We start from the raw sequence: 20,717 nt of genomic DNA on the forward strand, positions 1-20,717 counted from the left end.
CTTTGCTCGTCTGTCCCCAGTCCCTGCGCCCAGACGGCTGCAGAAGAGCAGCTTCCACCAGCCTCAGTTTTTTGCCCGCTCCCTCCTGCCGCGCCGGAGCAGACGRGGCTTTGCAAAACTAAGGGAAAAACAGGATCCTTTTTAGGAGGAAACCCTGCGTATTGTCCAGTGATGGCTGCGCTCGAAGCTCTTTGGCTGTGGACGGCTGGCACAGGGGGAGCCGGGGCGTTACTGTGAAATACCAGAGCGTTTTTTCCCGACAAGGAGACTTCTCTTTCTCTTTGCCCCTTTCCCCCCCACGCTGCTCCCCAAAGTCATTTTTATTTTCTTAAGATGATAAGTTTAACATTACTCTTAWTTTTTTTGTGCCCAGCACGAAGGCCTTGTTTCTAAAACTAGTTTGCTTGTGTTTACTACCTTGTTAGTATTCCACATAAGATTGTCTTGAATGGGAAAACACTTAACTCTTTACCAAACCAAAGGTTGCTGTTTTATTTTGGAGCATCTCGTGTTCATTCCAGTGAAGCAGAGGCTGCACTTTCTTTCTGGTAACACGAAGGTCAGCGATGTCAAACTGTTTTTGACAGTCCACTCAGAACTGTTACCCTTTTCTTTTCTTCTCTTTGGGGCTTGTTTTTAATGAAGTATGGTCTTGATCTGTCATTCTGTCAACTCTGCAATTGCATAGGTCTCTGACATGGAATCGATTGCAATCTGTGTCTCCTACTGGACATCCAATCAAGACACTGGTGTTCTTAATATTAAACTTATCTACCTTATTAGGAAAAAAAATGAACTACAAAAGAAAATTGGCTAATAGAAGATCCCTGATTGCTTTTTCAGTTATTTGTAAGCAAAGCTTCATCTGAAATATTGGTAGGTGCCTGCAACTTATAAATAGCAATCACTTAAAATTTTCCCAGGCTTTCTGGACTTACTCAAAAAAATAAAAATGAAGCAGTCTGACCACCTCTCCTGCATTAGGAGTCTCAGCCACTGCAGTTAAAAAGAAAAAGCCAATAATGAAAAGCACAGTAGAGTATTCAGTCCAGGGCCTACCTTTTTGGAAATGATGAAAAGGTATCCCTGGGGCTCCAGTTTATTTCCACAGGGCTTTTAGCCAGTTTTGTTCATAGTTCGTTTCGTTTTGCAACACTGCAATAACGGCAAAATGACAAGAAAGGAAACAGTACCTAAGGGGTTAGCTTGAGAAAAGTAGCTTCCTTGTGTTGGTCTTTTTCAATTTATTTTTAATAAATAAATATATATATATATATATATATATATAATATATTTATATATATATAATTTGCTTGCCTGTAAAATTTGCGTTCATTAATGTGTTGCTGATGGATCACTTGGGCCTGTACACACCAATTAGCGTGACCACTTCCATCCTAAAAACAGAAATCTAAAATATATATATATATATATATTAAGGACTGTGGGTTGTATACAAACTATTGCATACACTTGTGAAAATCTGTCTTGATTTAAAGGAAAAGCAAAACCTGTATAACATTATTACTACTTGAATGCCTCTGTGACTGATTTTTTTTTTCATTTTAAATATAAACTTTTTTTGTGGAAAGTATGCTTAATGTTTTATTATTTCCCCCGCCCCATTCCCCTTGTAAATATGTTTTGTTCTGTGTGACTCGGTTCGGAAATAGTTAACTGGTACTGTAATTTGCATTAAATAAAAAGTAGGTTAGCCTGGAAATGAAATTTAAAAATACAAAGTGTGTGGTCTTTATTTCAAAAACTTGCCCCTTTCTCTCCTCCTCCTATCTTCCTTCTCTACTCCTTGCTCCTCGCCCTCACACCTCTTTCCACTCCGCAAGAATAGGTGGACTTGAATCTTTGTAATAATAATTAAAACACACACACGCACACACACAAGAAATAAGCATGTTTTCTTAAATGAGCGGTGTTATTCCATGATACTTTTCAAAGAGATACCAGCTTGTCTATGATACCGTTTGATTTGATGGAGAGAGGAACCCTGGGACACTGTATTTCAAATCAAAACCAGCCAATCTTCCTTTACTGTCCACCTATAGATACAAACTTAAGAACCTGTGTAACCTGCTGGCTTTGAATACTGCACTCATATTTTTTTTTTATTTGATCCCATTAGTAATGTTATTTGGTGGTGATCTGTAAAGTTTGTCAAGACCACGTCCAGTGGACCGTTCCTCCAGCAAATCAGCACGTAGCTATCTGAGTTGGGTTTCCGGTACTGGATGATGTATGTATTAAACATGACATGTCTATTAGCGCAAAAACAAAAGATTTAAAAAAAAACTTTTTTGGGCTGGCTGACCTGGCCAAATCCATTCTGTCGCTATCGTAAAGGCTAGATGCAAGGTCATGTGACTGCTGCTTCAATAAAAACAAATTTATATTGCAAAGAGGCTCCTCTTGGTTTATTCGTGTCACAGAAACTGCTCTTAAGAGTTGTCTAAATTAAATCTTGTTGGTTTGACTCCAGGCTGTCCCAGCTGGAGCTCTGGAGCTGCTTGGATGCAGGTGCATCTTAAAGGAGACGGGGGAGGGTGACATAGTGCTCAGCGATGCTCAGGACCGGCATGTGTTTGAGGGGGACACGCAGGACCTTGAGACAGCTCCTCAGTGAGGAGAATCTGGTTTAGTAGAAAGACTGTCCCAGAATTTGGCCAGGACACTGAAGAAAAGGTTTCAGGGACCCAACTAGATGATCTGTTAGAAGACAGTGATGATGCATGGTGGTTTCCACAGAATAAGGCATCCTCTGCTTGCCGAGCTGGACAGCCAGCTGGGATGGGACCCCTGGTAGCTTTGACGTGTCAATGCCGTAAGTGTTGTCTTAAGCTCCCCTCTTCTCCTTCCTCTTCTTGTTACTATGTGCTCATCCCTGCACCTCCCCAAGTGTTAAGCTGTTGGGGCTGGTTCTCACCCTTTGAGTGCTTCTTGGAGCCTGCCTGCCTGCCTCCTCCTGATGTGTCCATCAGCTGCAGTGTCCTGGCCTAAGTCCATCTCATCCTGCACGTGCTCTCCCATGGCTTGCTTTCCTCTGGCTTGGACATGGTTGCACAGAATGGCTTGCACGGGACACTCAGAAGGAGGTGGGCTCCACCTCCTTGCCTGCAGTTCCTTTGCTTCTGTGCACCCAAACCACAGCACAAACGATGGGTTGTGGGGGGTTAGGAGGATTGCTTTGACTGGTGCTGGTTGTTCCTATCCCAAGCTCGCGGCCACTGCATCCTGCCAACACTGTGATTCGGGCTGTTTTCAGGTGTCTGGCAGAGATGGTGGAAGCAGCTCCATCACAGATGCTGCAGGAGCAAACGTAGTGTCAGAATTGTGGACCCAGAACCCAAGGAGGAGGATGAAGCTTCGGGGGACAATGGCCAGGGCTAACTAATGTAGACCAGGAACTTCAAAAGGAAGAYGCTTGGTGAGCCTTCCCCACCACTGCATGCACTCACTAGGCCTCCCTGTCCTCAATGGGCTCCAGCTGATTTGAAGTGGTTTGTCCAAAGCTTTAGTGACTTTGATGATGCCTGAWTTGGTACCAGCCGCAATGGTGGGAGTGGGGTTAGGGAAGTAGGGCTGGCCGGGGTGATGGCAGCCCCTTGAAGGGAGGGCACTGCAGAAAGGGGTGGCAATGGCGGCTGTGTCCTCTTGAGCCAGGTGCTGCCCATGTGCTGGAGGGAAGCACCAGCAACTGGTTTCCATACAGACCAGGCAGAAGATACGGCAGCGATCTCTGATCACAACAGAGCCCTTGCCTTCTGGGAGAGCCTTTGCCTGCTGGGCAAAAGGTGGTGGAAAGCAAAGCGACCACTCTGGAAATGCTAAGTGCTGCCGGCCAAAAGAAGACACTGAGGAGTTTCGCCAACCGTTTGCAAGAGGTGAGCCATATCTGAGCACAAAACTACCTTGCTGCAGAGACCCCTCAGCCTCGTCAGGGCCTCTGCGGGTGCACTTTGGGGACAGTGGCCCTTTGTGTATCCTGCTAAGCATGGGTGAAAGGGTGCTGGGAGAGAGAGCAGGATGCAGCCAGCAGAGGCATTGTGGCCAGGGTCTGTGGGTCCCCTCCTGTGCCCCAGTTGCTTGTAAAACTGTGCCTTTTCCATGGTTGAGAGGCAAGGCTGGGCCCTCTTCTGGGCCTCGAAGACACAGTGTCACGGTAGCCCCAGTATTCTTGGAGCCTGTTGGTGTAATCCTTCCTCTTCTTCCTCTGAATCTGCAGCCCTTGAAGCAGCTGATCCCCTCCACCCTAGCTAGGGCTTGGTCTCTTGTACAAACTCTGCTGCTCTGGAAGGCATTTGAGTATCAGGATGACAGGGTCAGGGAGTGGCCACCAGCCCATCCTCTTCAGAAGTAGGACAGTTGTCTCTTTATGTCATTGCCTCACCTTAACCCAAGTATGTCATTTAATTCATGTGCTCAGACCAGTGGGTTGCTCTGCTCAAACAGTCTGGCCTGTGGCATAAAGGTGGCCAAGGGCATCCGCAAATACATTGCTGTTTGAACTACAGCACTTCTGTAAAGGAGATTTTTTATTGATTTAAAGTTTACCATTTACGGAGAATTCCCTGTAATCCTCAGTAATTTGGGACAGTGGTTAATCATCCTCAGAGATCTTTTTTAAAAAAACAAAACCACCATCCACTGGTGCATCCTATTTCTTTTGAATTCCTCTCACCGCCACTGCAGGCTGCTAGTTCTTGTGCGTTGTCTTTGCGCGCGAACCTCTTGCTCCAACTTCAGTTCTCCGTACTAAATGTTACTGCCCCTTGGCCAGAACCAAATTACCTCATAACGTCTTGCTGAGCTGACTAAAAGGGGGCTTTCAGCACTTTCACTTCATGGCAGCTTTCTAGTCTTTCCAACTGCACCTCCTCTCCAACTGTTTTTAACATCCTTCTTGAGCAGTGGCCTCCAATACTGGCCAGAGACTACCTACTACAGTTTCACCAGTGTCATGTACAGACACTAGAGAGCATTCTGCATCTAGTTCATCTGTGTATCCTTACCCGAGGACTGCAGTCACCTTTTTGAGTGGAGGTCTGCAGCTGTCCAGTTTATCCATCACTTCCTTTGTAATCCCTGCAAACATTATTGGTGGGACTTTTATAGTTTCTTCCAGATCACCATTTAAAGAGAAATAATGAAACATCTTAGCATCAAAAACCATCTCCTCACACATACACACACAACTTTCCAGGGTACAGCCATCCTATTCAAATTCCCTGTTTGAAACACCTTTTGAGACCTATCTGTTAACCARGTTCAGATCCACTTACTTGTTGGTCACGATGCCTTTGAATCTTTTTAAATGCTAATCCAAATGCAAAGTCATACCAGGCTGAATGTGCCACAAAAGCCTGTTTCATTGATGTGCTTTGTCTTTATCAAGCAAACTTCTCACCATCTGGGTTGAAATTAAAAGTCTGTGTCAAAGCTACTGACACCATTTGTTATCTGGAAGGTGGCAGCTTTCAGGCTGCTTCTGGTAAGATCCAAGTTGCTTTCTCTTATTGTGGGAGAAGAAAAGGGGATATAAAGGAGGAGGAAAGAATGAACTGCAAAATCCAGAGGGGCGAGTGAGAGTGCTGCAGTTTTGGTGTCTGAACCTTGGAGTCCTGTTGCTGGGAGACAGCAAACCCAACCCAGCAGATGGTACACAGCCTCATTAGCCATTCTTGAACCTCACTTCATTCCCTTGGCTCTGGAAAGAGTTTGGCTAGGTCATTGTCCTGTCTTCTCTGGCTAGTCTTGGGGAGATGATGCCGTTGGCAAAGATACAGCTGCTCCAGCTGTGCTTACTTTGCTGAACAGTCATGCCTAAAGGCTGCAGGATCAGATCTGTCCTGCTGCCAAAGCCAAGCTCTCATGAGAAATAAAGATATGTGGGTAGCAGCACTATACTGGGGTACAGCAGGAAACTCAGGCTTATGTCTTAGCCTGAGCATCATACAACTGCTGAGGCATTTGAGCAGCAAGCAGTCCCTCAGACAAATGGAGTCTGTGCTGTGTGACATCTCCCGGGCCTTGGTCCCTGCCCAAGGACCTGCTTGGGTGAGGGAGGGTTGCCCAGTATGGGCAGGTATGGCCCAGCACTGCCTGGCTTTGAGAAGAGCTCAGGGGGCTCTTGGGTCATGCAGGCTTTACAGCCCATAGCATTGCTATTGGGCTCACAGCCTCCTGGGAAGCACCACCAGCTGTCACTGTCTGGGCGACTTGCTCATGCCCATCGGAGAAGACAGCAAATGTGTCAGAGCCATAAGGGAGAGATGGGCCTTTCACAGCGAACGCCTGCCTTTGGTCAGTGCAGGAAGGCAGTCCTGGATCTTACTGCATCCCCAGCTAACTCCTCGTGTCCTGGATGCAAGTATTTTTTCCCAGTACATCCTAATGGCCTCTGAGAGCCCGTAGACTTTCCTCTCCTGACTTAGCACAAAGTCATCTGGTGGAGGCAGTAGCTATCCAGCATCTAAACCTGCAGGGCTCAGCCCTTGCAGGATGCCTGCCTCTTTGCTGCCTTTTCAGCCAGACCAGGTGCTCGCTAGGGTCCACATGCAGCCTGGCCAGTCTCCCACACAGTCAGGGGAATAAAGCCCTCGCCTTTTGGAGATTCCCTGCTCTCTGCAGCACCCATCTCTGCTCATGCTCCTCAGAGGCAAAGCTGGATCTTCTGGAGGAAATAGGTGGGGAGCGAACAACATCTGGCCTTGCTTGTGGAAGCCTGCAAACAGCTGCGGCAAAACATTCATAGTTGAGGTGCTCTGTTAGCTGAACCACAGCAGGAGAACTACAGAAGAAGCCTGCCTATGCCCAGGGCATCCTGCAAAGCCCCCTTGCTTGCCAATGCTGTGAGTGAACAAATATAACTCAGGACAAGGCTTGTCTCCAGGCAGAGCCGCCTAGCAGAGGGCAGCCTTTTCCTGATGGGGGAGCCCTGAGCCCTGCATGCAGTGGCAGGGCCCTAGGGTCTTGGTAGCTGATGGATTCCTAAATCCGAGAGTTTTGTTTTCTAAGAAGTGAAGTTTTCAAAAACAAGTGAAATCAACCAGTCAGTGCAGGACTCTGTCTTAGCTTGGTGCTTTGATACCCTGCGTTTTATGCCACCTCCATGTGGTCAGCATTCACAGGGTACAGAGGTCTGGGCTGCTGACATGTGCATGCGTCACAGGTCTTATCAGAGCAAGGCTGGCGCTGCAAGGAGTGAGATAGATAGGGTCAGATATACAGTGGGAATGGCACGTGAACTTGAGAGGAAACAAGAAGCATTTATCCTCCTTTCAGCAACACGCTGGCTGCCTCACGTGGCTAAGTACAGGCCTATCTTCCTTCTTCCTTCAGCAGCTCATTCACATAGCCAAACACTTTGCCAGACGAAAGTGCTTAGAAGACAGATGGAGATTGTTGGAAAAACCCACATTGCTTGAGGGCATTTTTGCTAGTGACCAGCAGAAAATCATTAATATTATTTGAGTGTCTGTCAGTTGTTAGCAGTCCTGGGAAATGAAGGGAACTGGAGAGTTTTTGGACCATCTCAGTTAAACTTCATTGCTCTTTTAATTCTAATTAATTAATAAGAATAATTTTTATTCTATGGCACCACAGCTAGGAATGGGTTGGTTGCTGGAAGCTAGTTCTGGTGGAGATGGCAAATTTGGGGCCTGTACAGCAATGAAAAATGGTTTGCATTTGGCTAGAGGCAGAGGCACTGTGGAATTAGAAATTGTGTGGCCAGGTAGAGAAAGGACTCAGTAGGTAAGGAACCACGTTGCCAAGCCATGCACTCATGGTGTTTGTAAGATGCTGTAATTCTAATGGCTGGCTATTACTGGCTCATAAAAAGGGAGATTCATTCTTGGGATCAATCCTTCAGCAGCTTAAGGAGAGGTAAGGAAATGCAGCTTTACAGTCTCCATAAAGCTGGTGAGAGCTGCTGCTACCAGAGGTAAATGGTGAGTGAGAAGATGCTGGTCCAGTGGGGTATTTAGGACAGCAGAAACTTAAGTATTTTTGCTCAGTTTAGAGGCTACACAAGAGCACTTGTTAAGTATTTCAGGCTTCTTCCTGCATCTGTATTGAGAGCAGAGTTGCAATTTGCATTGCAGGTAGCACCATGTGCTTCCAGCCTCCACCTCAAAGAAGAGGTTTAACACCCCTGCTCACAGCACCGACCAGAGAGCTCCAGGACAGGCTGCTATGAAAACTTCTTGCTGCTGGAAGAACAACGCTGTGATAAATCTCAAGTAGCTGGGCACAGGCTGGCCTACACAATAGGGCCAACCAGCTGTGGACTAGCAGCCAGCCACAATGGTGAGTGTTTGCAGGGGCAGTCACACCTCTAAGGTCTGATGGGGACTGTGTGCTGAGCCAGACCGGCCAGAGAGAGCATCACCTCTGAGTACACTGTCCTTGGTAAATAAAGATGATCAGCCCAGGAAGGAAACAAGACATCCATCTCTTCCAAGCGCTACATAAAGGATAGGGCTTTGGCACGTGGTAACAGCCCAAAAGAGGTAGTTCGGACTCAGCCACATGAGTTGGAGGAAGAGATGTGTGGGGCTGACACAAGGTGTGGGAGAGAATGAAGAATGAGAGGGAATGAAACTACCAGAGCAGAAAGYCAGAGCTGTCTCTCCTTCCTAGGTTTCAGCATATAACCTTTGCATTGAACTTCTGAGGTTATTTTGTGCAAACAGTGCCTGTTTGCTAGTTCAGATGCTTCTCCTACCCATTTTCACTCCCAGCAGTGGCTGTGAGGAGAGCTGGGGGCTTTTGTCCAGAGCACCCTCCTAGCCTCATCAAAGCCCTGGTCTTGTTGCATGCAAGGGTCCCACTGCCCTTTGTACCTCTCTCCGATGCCTGCAAGACACTGGGATGGATTGTGTACCTGCTGCAGGTCTGCTCTGCAGTCAGAGCTCAGCAGGAACCCTCAGCCCCAGATGCTCTGTTACAGCAGTGCTCAGGTTTGTGGCTCTCCTAAGCCTGGGTCAGATTTCCCCCCATACTGTCATGTAAATGGTGGTAGTTCCCTTATCCACCTGGAGACCTCACAGAGTTCATCTGGTAAATGAAATAGTGCCAGGGAGCATTTCTGGGCACTGGAATGTGACTGTCTATGCTAAATTGTCCCTGGCATGGTTTTCAGACAGGGTCTTCTACCACTCTCCCAACTAATTACTTGTTCACAGTCTGGGAATTACTGTGGACTAGGGACTGTTTCCAACTGGCATTTCAGGCACAGTCTCTGTTTTGGAGGTAAGAGAACAGCACCCTGTTAAAGCTGTTCTGCACTCATTGGTCTCATTGCCTGGCACTTTTAGTTTAGTAGTATATATGTACACTTTATGTCTCAGGAAATCAGCATTTCTGGCAAATGTTCAAAACAATTACTGCATCCCTAGTGGGGTGCAGTACATGAGTATGAAGAAAACAGAGCCTCTTCCAAGCCCAGACCCAACTCTGGAGTGCATTAGCTTGAGGAAGCTGGTGGATGCTGAGAAAATACTGACTCACCATCCAGCGAAGTGCAGTAAGAGCTGTATGAACAGGCTTTTGGCTGAATGGAGGAAGACAAAGACTGGGAGGAGGTGGAGTTAATATTAGCGCAGTCAGGCCTTGCTGGAAACCTTGGCATGTAAGGACCACACTTGCAGGGTTATCCTCCACCTCTTCCTCCCCTTGGCATCCTTCCACTTCCCAATTGTGTGTGGGCTGAATTTAGTCCAATAAAGTAGCGAGCAGACCCTGAGCATTTGTTGACAAAGAGCAGAGAAAACAACAGTGCTCAGAAAGTGGCAGGAAGCTTTTTAACAGCACAATGGCCAAATCTATAGCAGCAACCTTGTGATGGTTGTGTTGCTTTTGAGGGAGGCAGGAGAGATGGTAGAGCATAATTTTGCTGTGTTTTTATGCTGCCAAAAATGCAGATAAAGCACCCAGAGAAAAAGATGGATTAGCTTCAAGTTATCCTATCAAAAGTCCTTTTTGCTAGTCTGAACTGTGGTTATAGCAGAAGGATTTCCTGGTTCCACACTGCAAGAGCCTTACCAGCAAGGAAGACCTAAGACAATTTGTGTTCATTCATTTATTCCTAGCAACCAATTATTAACCATTCCCACAGTCTCCTGTGCACMGACTGCATTTTATCCAGTCTCTTTGGGTTCAGCCAGTCTCCTGCACCTGTCAGGATACAGAAGCAGGCTTTGCAGCACAGTTAGGCTCCCTTCCAGGGGCAGCTGGTGAAAGAAAAGCAGGACAAGCAGAATTTCCCCAGTGTTCCCACTTTATTGGTGCAGCCCTGGAGACATCTGCTGTGTTAGTTTCAGATAGGAGCTCCTCTCCAGGGTAGTTCTGGTTCCTGCTAGGACAGGGAATGGTGCATTCTCCTGTTGTTGATTTATGATCCCAATTCCCTCTCACTGTGCTAGCTTTCTTCCTCAAAGCACATTCGGCAAAGCCTGAAAAAAACCTGCACGTGGCAATTGAAGGCAGTTTCTAGAGCAGAATTCCTGCAGGAATCCTGCCATGGCCTTCAGTTTACACACTATACAATGTCATGTGGAAAAGACTGCCTTACCCTGACAGTGTCCCTGAAATTATAACAGAAGCCAAGACATTTATAGCTCAGCCTGTGCAAAGCATCCAGAGTCCCCTGCCCCCTTGCTGTCATGCAGAAGGCTGTATTGCTGGAGAAGACCAGACTACAGAAACACCTACGTTCATTCCCGTACATGTTAGCACTTCTTGCCTTTTTAATCTCATATCATATTGTATGATAAGCCACACTGAGAATGTTTATTTCAGCATATGATCTTAGAAACACAGTAAGTGCTTCACTGCATTGGTCTTCCTACTTTACTGTTTTGCTGCCTCAAGTTTTCCATGTCTCTCTTATTACATTGGAACTTGTGATTCATGCTATCCCCTCTCTTTTCATCTGGCTAAATTTGTCCAAGGTGGCCTGAGGGAACAGAGCTAATACACAATACAGCCTCTCTTTCCACAGTCTGAAAAGCGTTTCTTTCAGCRTTTTTTGCATTTGCTATTTTCACTTTTACTGACTAGCTACTCACACTATGAGAACTTTTCCAAATTCCTAATCTCTAAAAGGATCATCATAGAATCTTAGCAGGATCTCATCACCCATCTTGGACTCCTGCCTGCTTCTCCAATACTTACATGGGCTGCCTGCCCACACAAGCCACCCAGTGCCCCTAAATCAGTGACCTAAGGCCCAGCAAATGTTTCTTAGTGCAGCTCTCTTTGTTTCCTCTCTCTAATTCTTATTTATAGCTCAGTGGAATACTGGGGTAATCTGTCTTTTTCTTTGTTGTTTGCTCCCTCTCTTTCTCCCCATCCTCCCCAAAATCCACAGATATGAGGCCTGATGAAAAATTTTTTCCAGGAATGCACTAGTAAGTCTGAATTCTTAAAGAGCTTCTGGTTTGTGTTTTGAAGGGACACAGCTATGTTTGGAATTAGTTAGCTGGACTATAAGCTTTACAGACAAAATATCTGGAACCCAAAACAAAGAATGGGCTATCAGTTACAGAGATAAATGATGGAAGTGCATAGATATCAGTCCGTTATTACATTATCAGTGAGAACTAATACTGCTATTTGCTGCATAAATAGTAGCTAGAGCATCAATGAGTAAGCATTTTTGGGTGTTTAGTTGTGGCTGTGACTTTTCCTCCAAAAACTGGTGCATTTGATGTTGGTAATGGTGTAAATGTAGGTTTGAGATGCAAAACCCACAGATCTCAAGAATTTTGACAGATGAATGCTCAAGAGATGTGCAAGTCCCTGACAGCTCTCTGATCGGATGCTCTGCACTTGTCTGCAGCCTGCTGATTTCTCACACTCTGAGTTGCAGCACCCCCATGCTTGCAAACAACGCAAAATCAGCATCCCTTTAGCATAGCCTTGTGGAGCCAGAAAGCCAGAGTGACTAACAGAGTGCTCCCTGTTCTAGGAAACAGGATTCTTGCCAGAAATGTTCTCCTTGGGATGAGAAGAAGCCAGAAGAGGTCAGTCCAAAGAGTAATGTTTCTTGAAAAGCCATAAGCACTGGTTAATGGCTGCTTTGCACAAGCTACATCGGCCCCTACACTGCTCTGCTATCACCTACCTTTAGTTATTAGTGCCAGGCACTGCTGGCCTGGCAGCAGCCACTCTGCTGAGCTAAGCAATGGCTAATAATGTGATAAGATGATGCAAGATCTGACCCTTACTAGTAGCCTGTCTAAGATAGCTTTTATTCAGCTTCAATGCTTAATAGTAGAACTAATGCATGAATCCATTCTTTGCCTTACTCAGCTAGGGGAGTCAGTGGGATATGCTTGAGAAAAGATGTTAGATATGGTCTCAACTCAAAATTTCCCACGGCTGGAACATTTTTTCATTTAATGCTCTTGATGTAAGAAAACACTATCAAAAACCCAGGTACAGAACTCTATAGCTCTGTGCTGGGAGGACAAGTAAGGGATRCTAACACTGAATCTCTCACTCTAACTTCTTTCAATAATTAGAAGAGGTAACTCAGCAAAGCAATGTTTTAACTGCCCCTTTTTGTGTCAGCCAGTAAAGTACTCTTTCCGGGTGACAGTCCAAAGCTAGATATGGGGAGTTGGATGGAGGATGCTACATTGAAATGTACATAGAGTGGCTCCAGGACAACACTGCTGGCAGAAAGGATAGCCCAAAGGAGACAGATGTTTTTTCATCCAGGATGCCCTGAAAAAAGTAGATGTAATGTGCTTCCCTCTCCTTCTTCATGCTCTGAGCTCAAATCACAGAGGGGAAGGGAAACTTACCTTGCTTACCTTCTGTCTCTAGGAAGCTGGGGTATCCGTGTCTGATACATCCGAATGGGTCTCTGCTGTCTCTCCTGGGCTTTTGTCACCTGGAACTTTAGATAGTTCATGTGTGACTGTGCTCAATCCAGCAGTTGTCCTGCTTGAAGCGGTGCTAGCTGTTGCAGTAGGAGAATCTCCCTTTATCTCGCTAGCAGACGTCTCCTGACGCAAAGCCAGATCAGCCACTACTCTCTCTGTGTCCCTGTGGATGATTTGATGAGCAGCATTGATGTGTTTTCTTTGGGCCTGCCTCACTGTGCATAAAAAGAGGAAAGACTTTTACTTGGAAAGCTATAGCAAACTGTTCTCTGTAGGGAAGAAAGGAGAGTTAGTTTTTAGCTTCTGCAGCTGTGGACAAGCCAATTTCAGGAGAGGGAAAAAAAAAGAAGAAAAAAAAAAAAAAAAGACATCCTTCTGACTCTGGCCGATAGGGTTCTACTGCCACCTAATAGCAGCAACCAACTTTGCACTTCCCTTTGAAAACAACCCCCCACAGTGGGAAGCACAGGCAAAGGGTTTTCCTTTGCAGCCTAGGGCAGAATTGGCCATTATGTATTCAGGCTTTAAAATAACTTCTCCTTCAGTATTTGTTAATTGCAGCAGATCCCTGGAAGACTGGAGCTGAAATCTGCCCTCTCCTGTGTCACAATTCTACCTGCACAGAGGAACCCTTATGCAGTTGATAGACCTGGAGACAGTACAGACTCAAATCACCCACTTTTATCGTCTCCCTTTCACCAGGAACAGATTGTTCTTTGCTGTGTTTTACAGTTTTCATCCAATCATCTGGTTTGTGTGTATTTCCAGCCCACCTTTGGGGAACTAATTACTCAAGCCAAACCATTCACCCTACAGTTCTCCTCATTGTTCTTCAGTCCCTCTTTTCCTTACTAGGCTTCAGATGATGGTAAACAAACACCAGGATTTAAATACTGTATGATTGTAAGGAGGGGATGGGGAGCACTGCAGGAATAAACTGTGGTTCTATTTGCATCACTTCCCTGCAAAAGTTCAAGACTTCCTTGTGATTTTGGTCTGTTTACACTGTAAGGCTGAGCTGCATTTTAACTGTGAACTCTGAATCACTGGTGTCTTGCATGTGTTGTATGGTCCTGCATACTGTCACTGCAACAATTCAGACAGCCCTCACACTTGCTGACTCAGTCGCTGAACTTTGCTAATCCATCCTTTTTATATTTTATCCATCTCCCAGGTCCATTCAGTTGACAATTAAGATAACTGGATCTCACTTGCATTTGATAAGCTGCCCTTCACCAGCCAACTCCCAGTTCCCAGGATAACATCCCATCCATCCAAGGCATTTTGACTTCAACTGCTCATGCACCTCTGCATGAACCATTACTTCTCCTGATATTGCTGCAGTCCCTTCCTTCATGCACAGTGAATTCTAAAAGAAAGAGGGCTTAAGCTGCTGCGTGAGTTTTGTCCTTTTAAAAGCAAGATTTTTCTTATCAACACATTGCCTTCTAGCTCCAGTGAGAGAGAGTTCAGAAGTGAGGGGCAGAGGTGTCTCAGGACAGGCCGTTATTGGATAATGCCTGCTTTTGTACAGAAGAATGGGAGAGATACTCAGGAGAAGAAAAAACAAAGGAAAAGAAAGACTAAGCAACGGCAAAAGAAAGAGATCTGTATAAGGGGAAGCTAGAGCATGGGCAAAGGTGGAACTTGTAGGTCCTCGGCTTTTTTTTATACAAATAGATTTGCTCCTCTGGCAGGCCAGTCAGTCACTGACCTCAGATCACTTCCTGCTAATTTCAAGGAAGTTATGTGCTCAAGCATGCACCAGTGGATAAAACAAATAGAGTTTCATAATGACTAATATGGCTTGCTCTAGTGAAAGCTCTAAAAGCTGCAATAGAAATGCAAAACACTGATGTGTTCACAAGTTCAGATGGCATTTTTTGGGTACTATTTCTTTGGATTTAAATGGAAAAGTTACTTACGTGACGATTCTGCTTCTCTGAACATATCACTGTACCGGAGGCTCATGGCAGGGCCTGTTCTCCAGAGCATATTTGATAGAACTCAGCTAGCTCTTAAACGCAGAGGGTCCATCCCACTCAAGGCAGCAATAGCAGAAGTAAGTATGAACAAGGTCTCTTTGGGACATGTGACCCTTGCTGCTTCAAGAATATTGTGGCAAGTTTCACTTGACCACGTTTGAAGGAGCTCTTGTACTTTATCACCTGTTGCTGTAGCTCTTCTTCTAGCCTCCACTTTAATTTTGCATAGGTCCAGCTCTGCCTTCTAGACAGATTCCCTGTAGCTATCCCAGATTTTGGAGATGTTCTCCTCTGTTGCTTGGGAACACTTCCGAGGTGCTTAGTTCATCAGCTGCTGTTAGATTTCAACCCAATRGGTATTTTCCTCTTTGCTTGACACTGCCTCCTTATGTCCAGAATCCTAGGCCATCTCTAAGTCTGCTCCTTCTGAGACGAATTGACCTGTGTGCATCAGTGCCTGAGCTACAGACTTCACTGACCAAAATTACYTTACCTTGCTTTGGTAGGCTTGCAGATCCAGCAAGACTAAGAAGGAGGGAGCTGATTAAGCTTAGAAAGCATTATCTGCTGCTGAATAGATAGTTACTTTTGTTGGTGATAAATACAAACCAGGAAGAAAGAACTTAATTCACAGATCACAAAAGGTGTTTGCAGGGTTTGTATTTTCATTAAGAAAACAAAAAAGCAATCAGCTAAATGTTTTTGTTCTCAAGTCAGCAGGAAGACAATAAGGCAAAGGCTACTTCAGACTCTATCTTGATACAATTGCTTTTGATAGGTTATATTTACTTTATATGGATGACCGGTTAGTCACAATCTTTTGAGTGTGMTGGTTAGTGGAAACCTTACAGTTAAGAACAGCCATTTTTTTTTTTGTTACTCTGTGTAATACATGGTTTTCAAGGTCTTCGCCTCTGTATTTTGAAGTATACTGTTCCATTTTGACCAAACAGAAACAACCTTTAAAACTGCAAAATTATCCACTTAAAACATGATGGCACTATAGTCAACCCTAAAACCTTATCTTTGCATTTACTTCTTGACCAGCTGGGAAAAAAAAAAGGTGTCAGGGAAACATGCAATCTTTTTTTTCACATATATTTAAGTAATCTACCTGTTAAAGACTTCTACAGTTTTTACAAACTGCCATATAATAGATTATTCACAGCTATGCTACTTAATGACTTTTTCCAGTTTATTTTTGAAGGCACAATAGGCTTTTTCATCTCCTGTAGTTTTACTGTTAAAATTGCACCAAATTAGGTTAGGTCTGAATTTTGACCACTATTTTAAAAGACTAAGGCTCATGAGAAACCTGTGAAGAGGAGTCAGAGGGCTAACCTTCTACCTGCAGAGTGCAAGGGAGGAATCTCAGAGAACTGAGAAAAACTTTTGGGAATGTGCCTTTCTCTCACTGAGCTGGAGCAAGGAGAATGAACTAATTCAAGAAGAGAATAAAGCTATTGGACGCCTTACCTTTCTCTTTGACAAAGATTTTCTCAACCTCTGGAATCAGGAAACTATAAACCAGCTCTGCTACAATCTCTTCTGACTGTAGGTGAGTTCGACTACAGAACAGACATAGGGTGTGATATTAGTATTTTAGTTTTCTTTCCAGATCACCCCTGCAAACACATGATTCCCATACAAATATTCTCACTATTTTCAAGTGAGTGTATTGCCATGGTGGTAATTGTCAGCTGGGTATCTGTTTAACTCATAAAATAGTGCACAGCACTGACGGTATGACTGATTATCCTCCTCTGCGTAGTGCTGCCAGTGCGTTCAATATTGTATTGGAAAAGCAGTATTTCAGGAGAGAAGATCACCCTAGATTCCTGATCCTCAGAGGTATTTAGGAATCCAGTTCTCACTGATGTCAAACTGAGCTAGACAAACAGATACTTCTGAAGATTTGGGTCTTTGTCAATTTAGCCTGTGGTCTGTTGCTGAGTTTGCTAAATTCTTCCCTTTTGTGACTTTGCGTTTGGCTAGTCCCCATGCTCTTTTCCATGCCAGTATTTGATGGGTTCCCAATTGGCCCAGGATCTGCATGCATTATCTATGGTTAATTCTCCCCAAGGATTTCAACATTCATATTCATCTGGTTACAAAATACACAGCTGCTGTACCACAGGAGAGTCACTGTGTCATTGGGATATTCATGGCTTAATTCCAAAAAAGCACATAGAAACTGAACTGGAGGTTTGGCAGGTTCTAAAAAGTATTCACTGCTGATGCTCCAGCCAAACACAAGACGATGGTGTTCCCAACAACTTACTATACTCAGAGTGCCTTGTGAAGTGGCCATCAGTATGACTGACCCTCCCTGGGAACTGGCAGTTTCCTGCAGAACAGCCACCTCGGAATGAAAGATTGCTGTATAGCTGTATCTTTTGCATCTCTTTCAAACTAACTTTCTGTAGTACTGTAAATAAATGAAAAGACCAATGTGAATGGGTATTGCTTTAGGCAATTCCCAGATTCACTTAAAGTGCTGTCACAGCATCTCATTGACATGGAGGAGTCTAAAAAGGTTGATTCACAGATCTCAGAAGTGATTTGCAAAGGGAATCTGGCACATGCTATATGGAAATAAAGCTCTGACAGATTTATATGTGTATACTAGACAGTAATAGTGTGGTTCTCATACAACCTTCACACTAATGAAGTAGTCATGAACAGTATTGCTCTACCCTTCCTATGTCTTAAATTAGAGATATAAGTACAGATGCAGATGGTTAGCTATGTTCTAAACTGCTGCAAACAGCCTCTACTGTGCATTTTAAGAGCGTACCGATTTTCCATTTCGTACGCAATGTCATTGATTTCTACAGCCATTCTCTGAATCTCTTCCCTGGCTTGTTCTTCAGCTGTTTTCTCCATGCTGCTCAAGATAATGTCTTCCAAGTAGGAGTCAACAGTGCTCTGGTGCACTTTGACCACCTGGAAAAAACACCAAGATAATGTTTTTACTGGTTATTGCTATGACAGGTGGGTAGAACCAGATTTCCAGAGAAGCAAGGGCCACAGATTGTTCTCAGCAGTGCTTTCTGAGGTGGACAACTCGTGTAAAAATTTCTTCTCTAAAAATTCTTTTTGAGAACTAACTGAACACAAACAAATGGAGGAAAGAGCCAGTGCTAGAAGTAAAACTTTTACTGGCAGATCTACTCTCCAATTCTTCTACAGCAGGTTAGTTCTGTGAATACAATGGCAGTTGCATCCTCAGTTCTCATGGTTCCCTGAACAACTGCCAAATAATCATCAGCAGCATTGGCTTCAGTAAATTAATCAAATTTCTGTCATGCAAATCCTAAAGGAAAAGATTCCATCAAGACAGTCGAAGTAATGTGAATAAGATAAACATATTGATTGCCTCATAAGGGATGTAGGGCAGAGGTTCTAGAAATAACCCTGTCCCTTCTGCTAGTCTGAAGGGCATAAGCTTATTGCACTCTGACCCTCCTTGCCTCCCACTCAGAGAAGCAGAAAAGAGATTTAAAAAGAAAAAAGATAAAATTTTTTACAAAGTGATTTCAGACTCTCTTTGTATTAACCTCCTCCCACAAAGTTTGAAAATTGTTGGTTTAGTCAATTAGGCTCCCACTCACTCCTTTCAACTGGGAGAAATATGCTTCATGTAGCCAGAAGTTAGGGAATGAAAGTAGAATGCTAGAGCAGTTATGGAATAGGGTCATCTCAGGATCTCTGTTTCTGGATTTCTGTATTTCAAGGTTATGTTATCCATTATCATTGCTTCAAAATAACTCTTGTTATAGCACTCCTTGTTACAGGCAGTCCACTTCCGGGGTGTGTGTGTGCGTGTGCGTGTGCGTGTGCGTGTGTGTGTGTGTGTAAATTCTCTCCAAAATTTGCTTGAAGGCATTCTCTGTAGAACACCTAACAGTTCTGCTGGACAGACCAAGTTATGACAAAACATTAGTCCTAAAGATTATTTAGGTACATATGTTCTCCATAGGTGTTTTTTGTGGAAGTTTGGAAACCTTTATCTATTCGTGACATGTGACAGAACACATAGCAGCACTGTCTGTTAGGGCACTCAGACAATCCTTTATTTAATGGAGATGATTCTCTTCACTAAGACTTCCCCCTCCATTTTAAAACTAGCCATCCCCTAAGTCAGCACTTGAAGTATTTCCTTTCTAGCTGGACTTTCCTGCAGGGAGGCAGTTCCTTGAAGCTGCTCACAGTCCCAACACTCTCCCTCTCTTACCTGTCTGAAAATCTCATCCTCTTCCTGCCGTTGCATCTCTTCTACTTGGCGGCGTCCACTCTCCTCTGCTTCCCGCATTCGCCGCTGCCTCTCAGCCAGCATGACAAAAGCATGGATCTTCCGCTCTTCTTGTAGCCTCAACAGCTCTTTAGAGAGGAAATCAAACATGTTCGCCAGTGTCCTTCCTTCTGCCCAGGCCAAGTGGTTTTCCATTTGTGATAGCTTAAAAAAAGTGCAAAAGAATTGTGTTACAAACCACAGGAATGTTCCTATGACCACAAGCATTTGAAACAGCTCTGCAGTATCCACTCAAACCAGCTATAGGACAAACCTAGGAGTTTTGCATTCTTTTTGTTTTACGTAAGCTGTCCAGGTCTCTGTATAATGTAAGGTTCCTGTATATTGGCTCTGATGGCATAAAGAGGCTAAAAAATGACAAAACTAGTCAGCCTGGGAATAGTCTACATCCTGTGGCACTAGGACAGGCAGCCCCTACACCTTGGATGAGTGGGAGGAGATAAAATACTACCAGCATTATATTCCAGCTATTATGAGCTGCTGTTGTGGCTGAGAGTATAATCAGAACATTTACTTAGACTGTCTGTTTGTTACTGGGAACTGCTCTACTTCCCAGACCAAGAAACAGAAGCTATAAAGCTGGCAATGAATTGACTTCAACTGCACACCCTCCATCTTTCTGCGTGAAGCTTAGCTGGACTAAGACAGAAAAATAGGTTCAAAAGTTGCAAATGCAGCGTCTATCTAGCATTCAGAAAATAAAATCTCTGTCTTCATGACCGAGATCCTATCCTGAGGATTCAAAACATTTGCTAAAATTCAAAGCCACCCTCGGCAAAATAGTATGTCTTTGGGTGGATACTGGTGATGCAACCAAAGTGATGTAACTTGCCATGGTCAAACAGGAGTCGTGGGTCTCTACAGCTTTAGGTATTAACTTGTTACCTAAACCTATACAAGTTAAGCAGTAGCTGCTATCAGATTCAATCCTCCCCTTCAGCCATTTCACTTGGCTTTTCAGCCTTTCTTCTGCAGAAAGCATTTTTTGAAAGATGTCTTTTCTAAACCAGAAAGTTGAAAAATCTAAAAAAAAAGTTGTGACCACCAAGAACTGAAGAACTGTGAATCATCAGTGACTTTCTAAAATATCCATTCACATAGAAAACTACTGGTCTTGCATTCCAGAGAAATTTAAAGTTCAAAATGTTAAAAAAACCTGAGCCAAAGACCCAGGAGACCAAAAGCAAGACGTAAAAGRGGTAGATACCAGTAGACGGGGACAGTGTCTCTCTTAAAAGGAGATTCTGAGATCAGAGGTCAGCATCTTTACTCTTTGCTCTTTTCTTCTTTCTGAATGTCATTATGATGTCTGAACTGGTCTCTCCTCCACTCTTACCTGAGTTTCCAGAAAAAAAAGCACTATTTCAAGTTGCTAATGCCTACAGCTTTTTTGTTTTAGTTTTCTTAATTCAGTGGAAGAAATTATTTTCTCTATAATCTTCTGGTGTTCTGTATTCCTGAGTTCCACAACAAGGCTCCCTGTATATGAGGCAACATCTAGAAATGATA

At 44.2% G+C, this 20,717-nt stretch overlaps 1 protein-coding gene across 1 annotated transcript in view; it reads right to left on the minus strand.

Annotated features, from left to right (window-relative positions):
• Positions 1 to 12,840: 12,840 nt before the first annotated feature.
• The window catches only part of CFAP91 (cilia and flagella associated protein 91), a 31,570-nt gene continuing 23,693 nt past the window's right edge, over positions 12,841 to 20,717 (minus strand). Inside the window, exons 14-17 of the mRNA XM_085324648.1 lie at positions 19,131 to 19,352; positions 17,691 to 17,839; positions 16,370 to 16,461; positions 12,841 to 13,123 (exon numbers count right to left, since the gene is read on the minus strand). Coding sequence (XP_085180774.1) covers positions 12,846 to 13,123; positions 16,370 to 16,461; positions 17,691 to 17,839; positions 19,131 to 19,352 — 741 coding nt within the window. The 3' untranslated portion in view covers positions 12,841 to 12,845. The remainder of the gene's footprint in view (positions 13,124 to 16,369; positions 16,462 to 17,690; positions 17,840 to 19,130; positions 19,353 to 20,717) is intronic.

The sequence above is a fragment of the Rhea americana genome, unplaced genomic scaffold (genome assembly GCF_003343005.1).
Source record: "Rhea americana isolate MKP2758 unplaced genomic scaffold, rheAme1 scaffold_92, whole genome shotgun sequence".
Lineage (NCBI taxonomy): Eukaryota > Metazoa > Chordata > Aves > Rheiformes > Rheidae > Rhea > Rhea americana.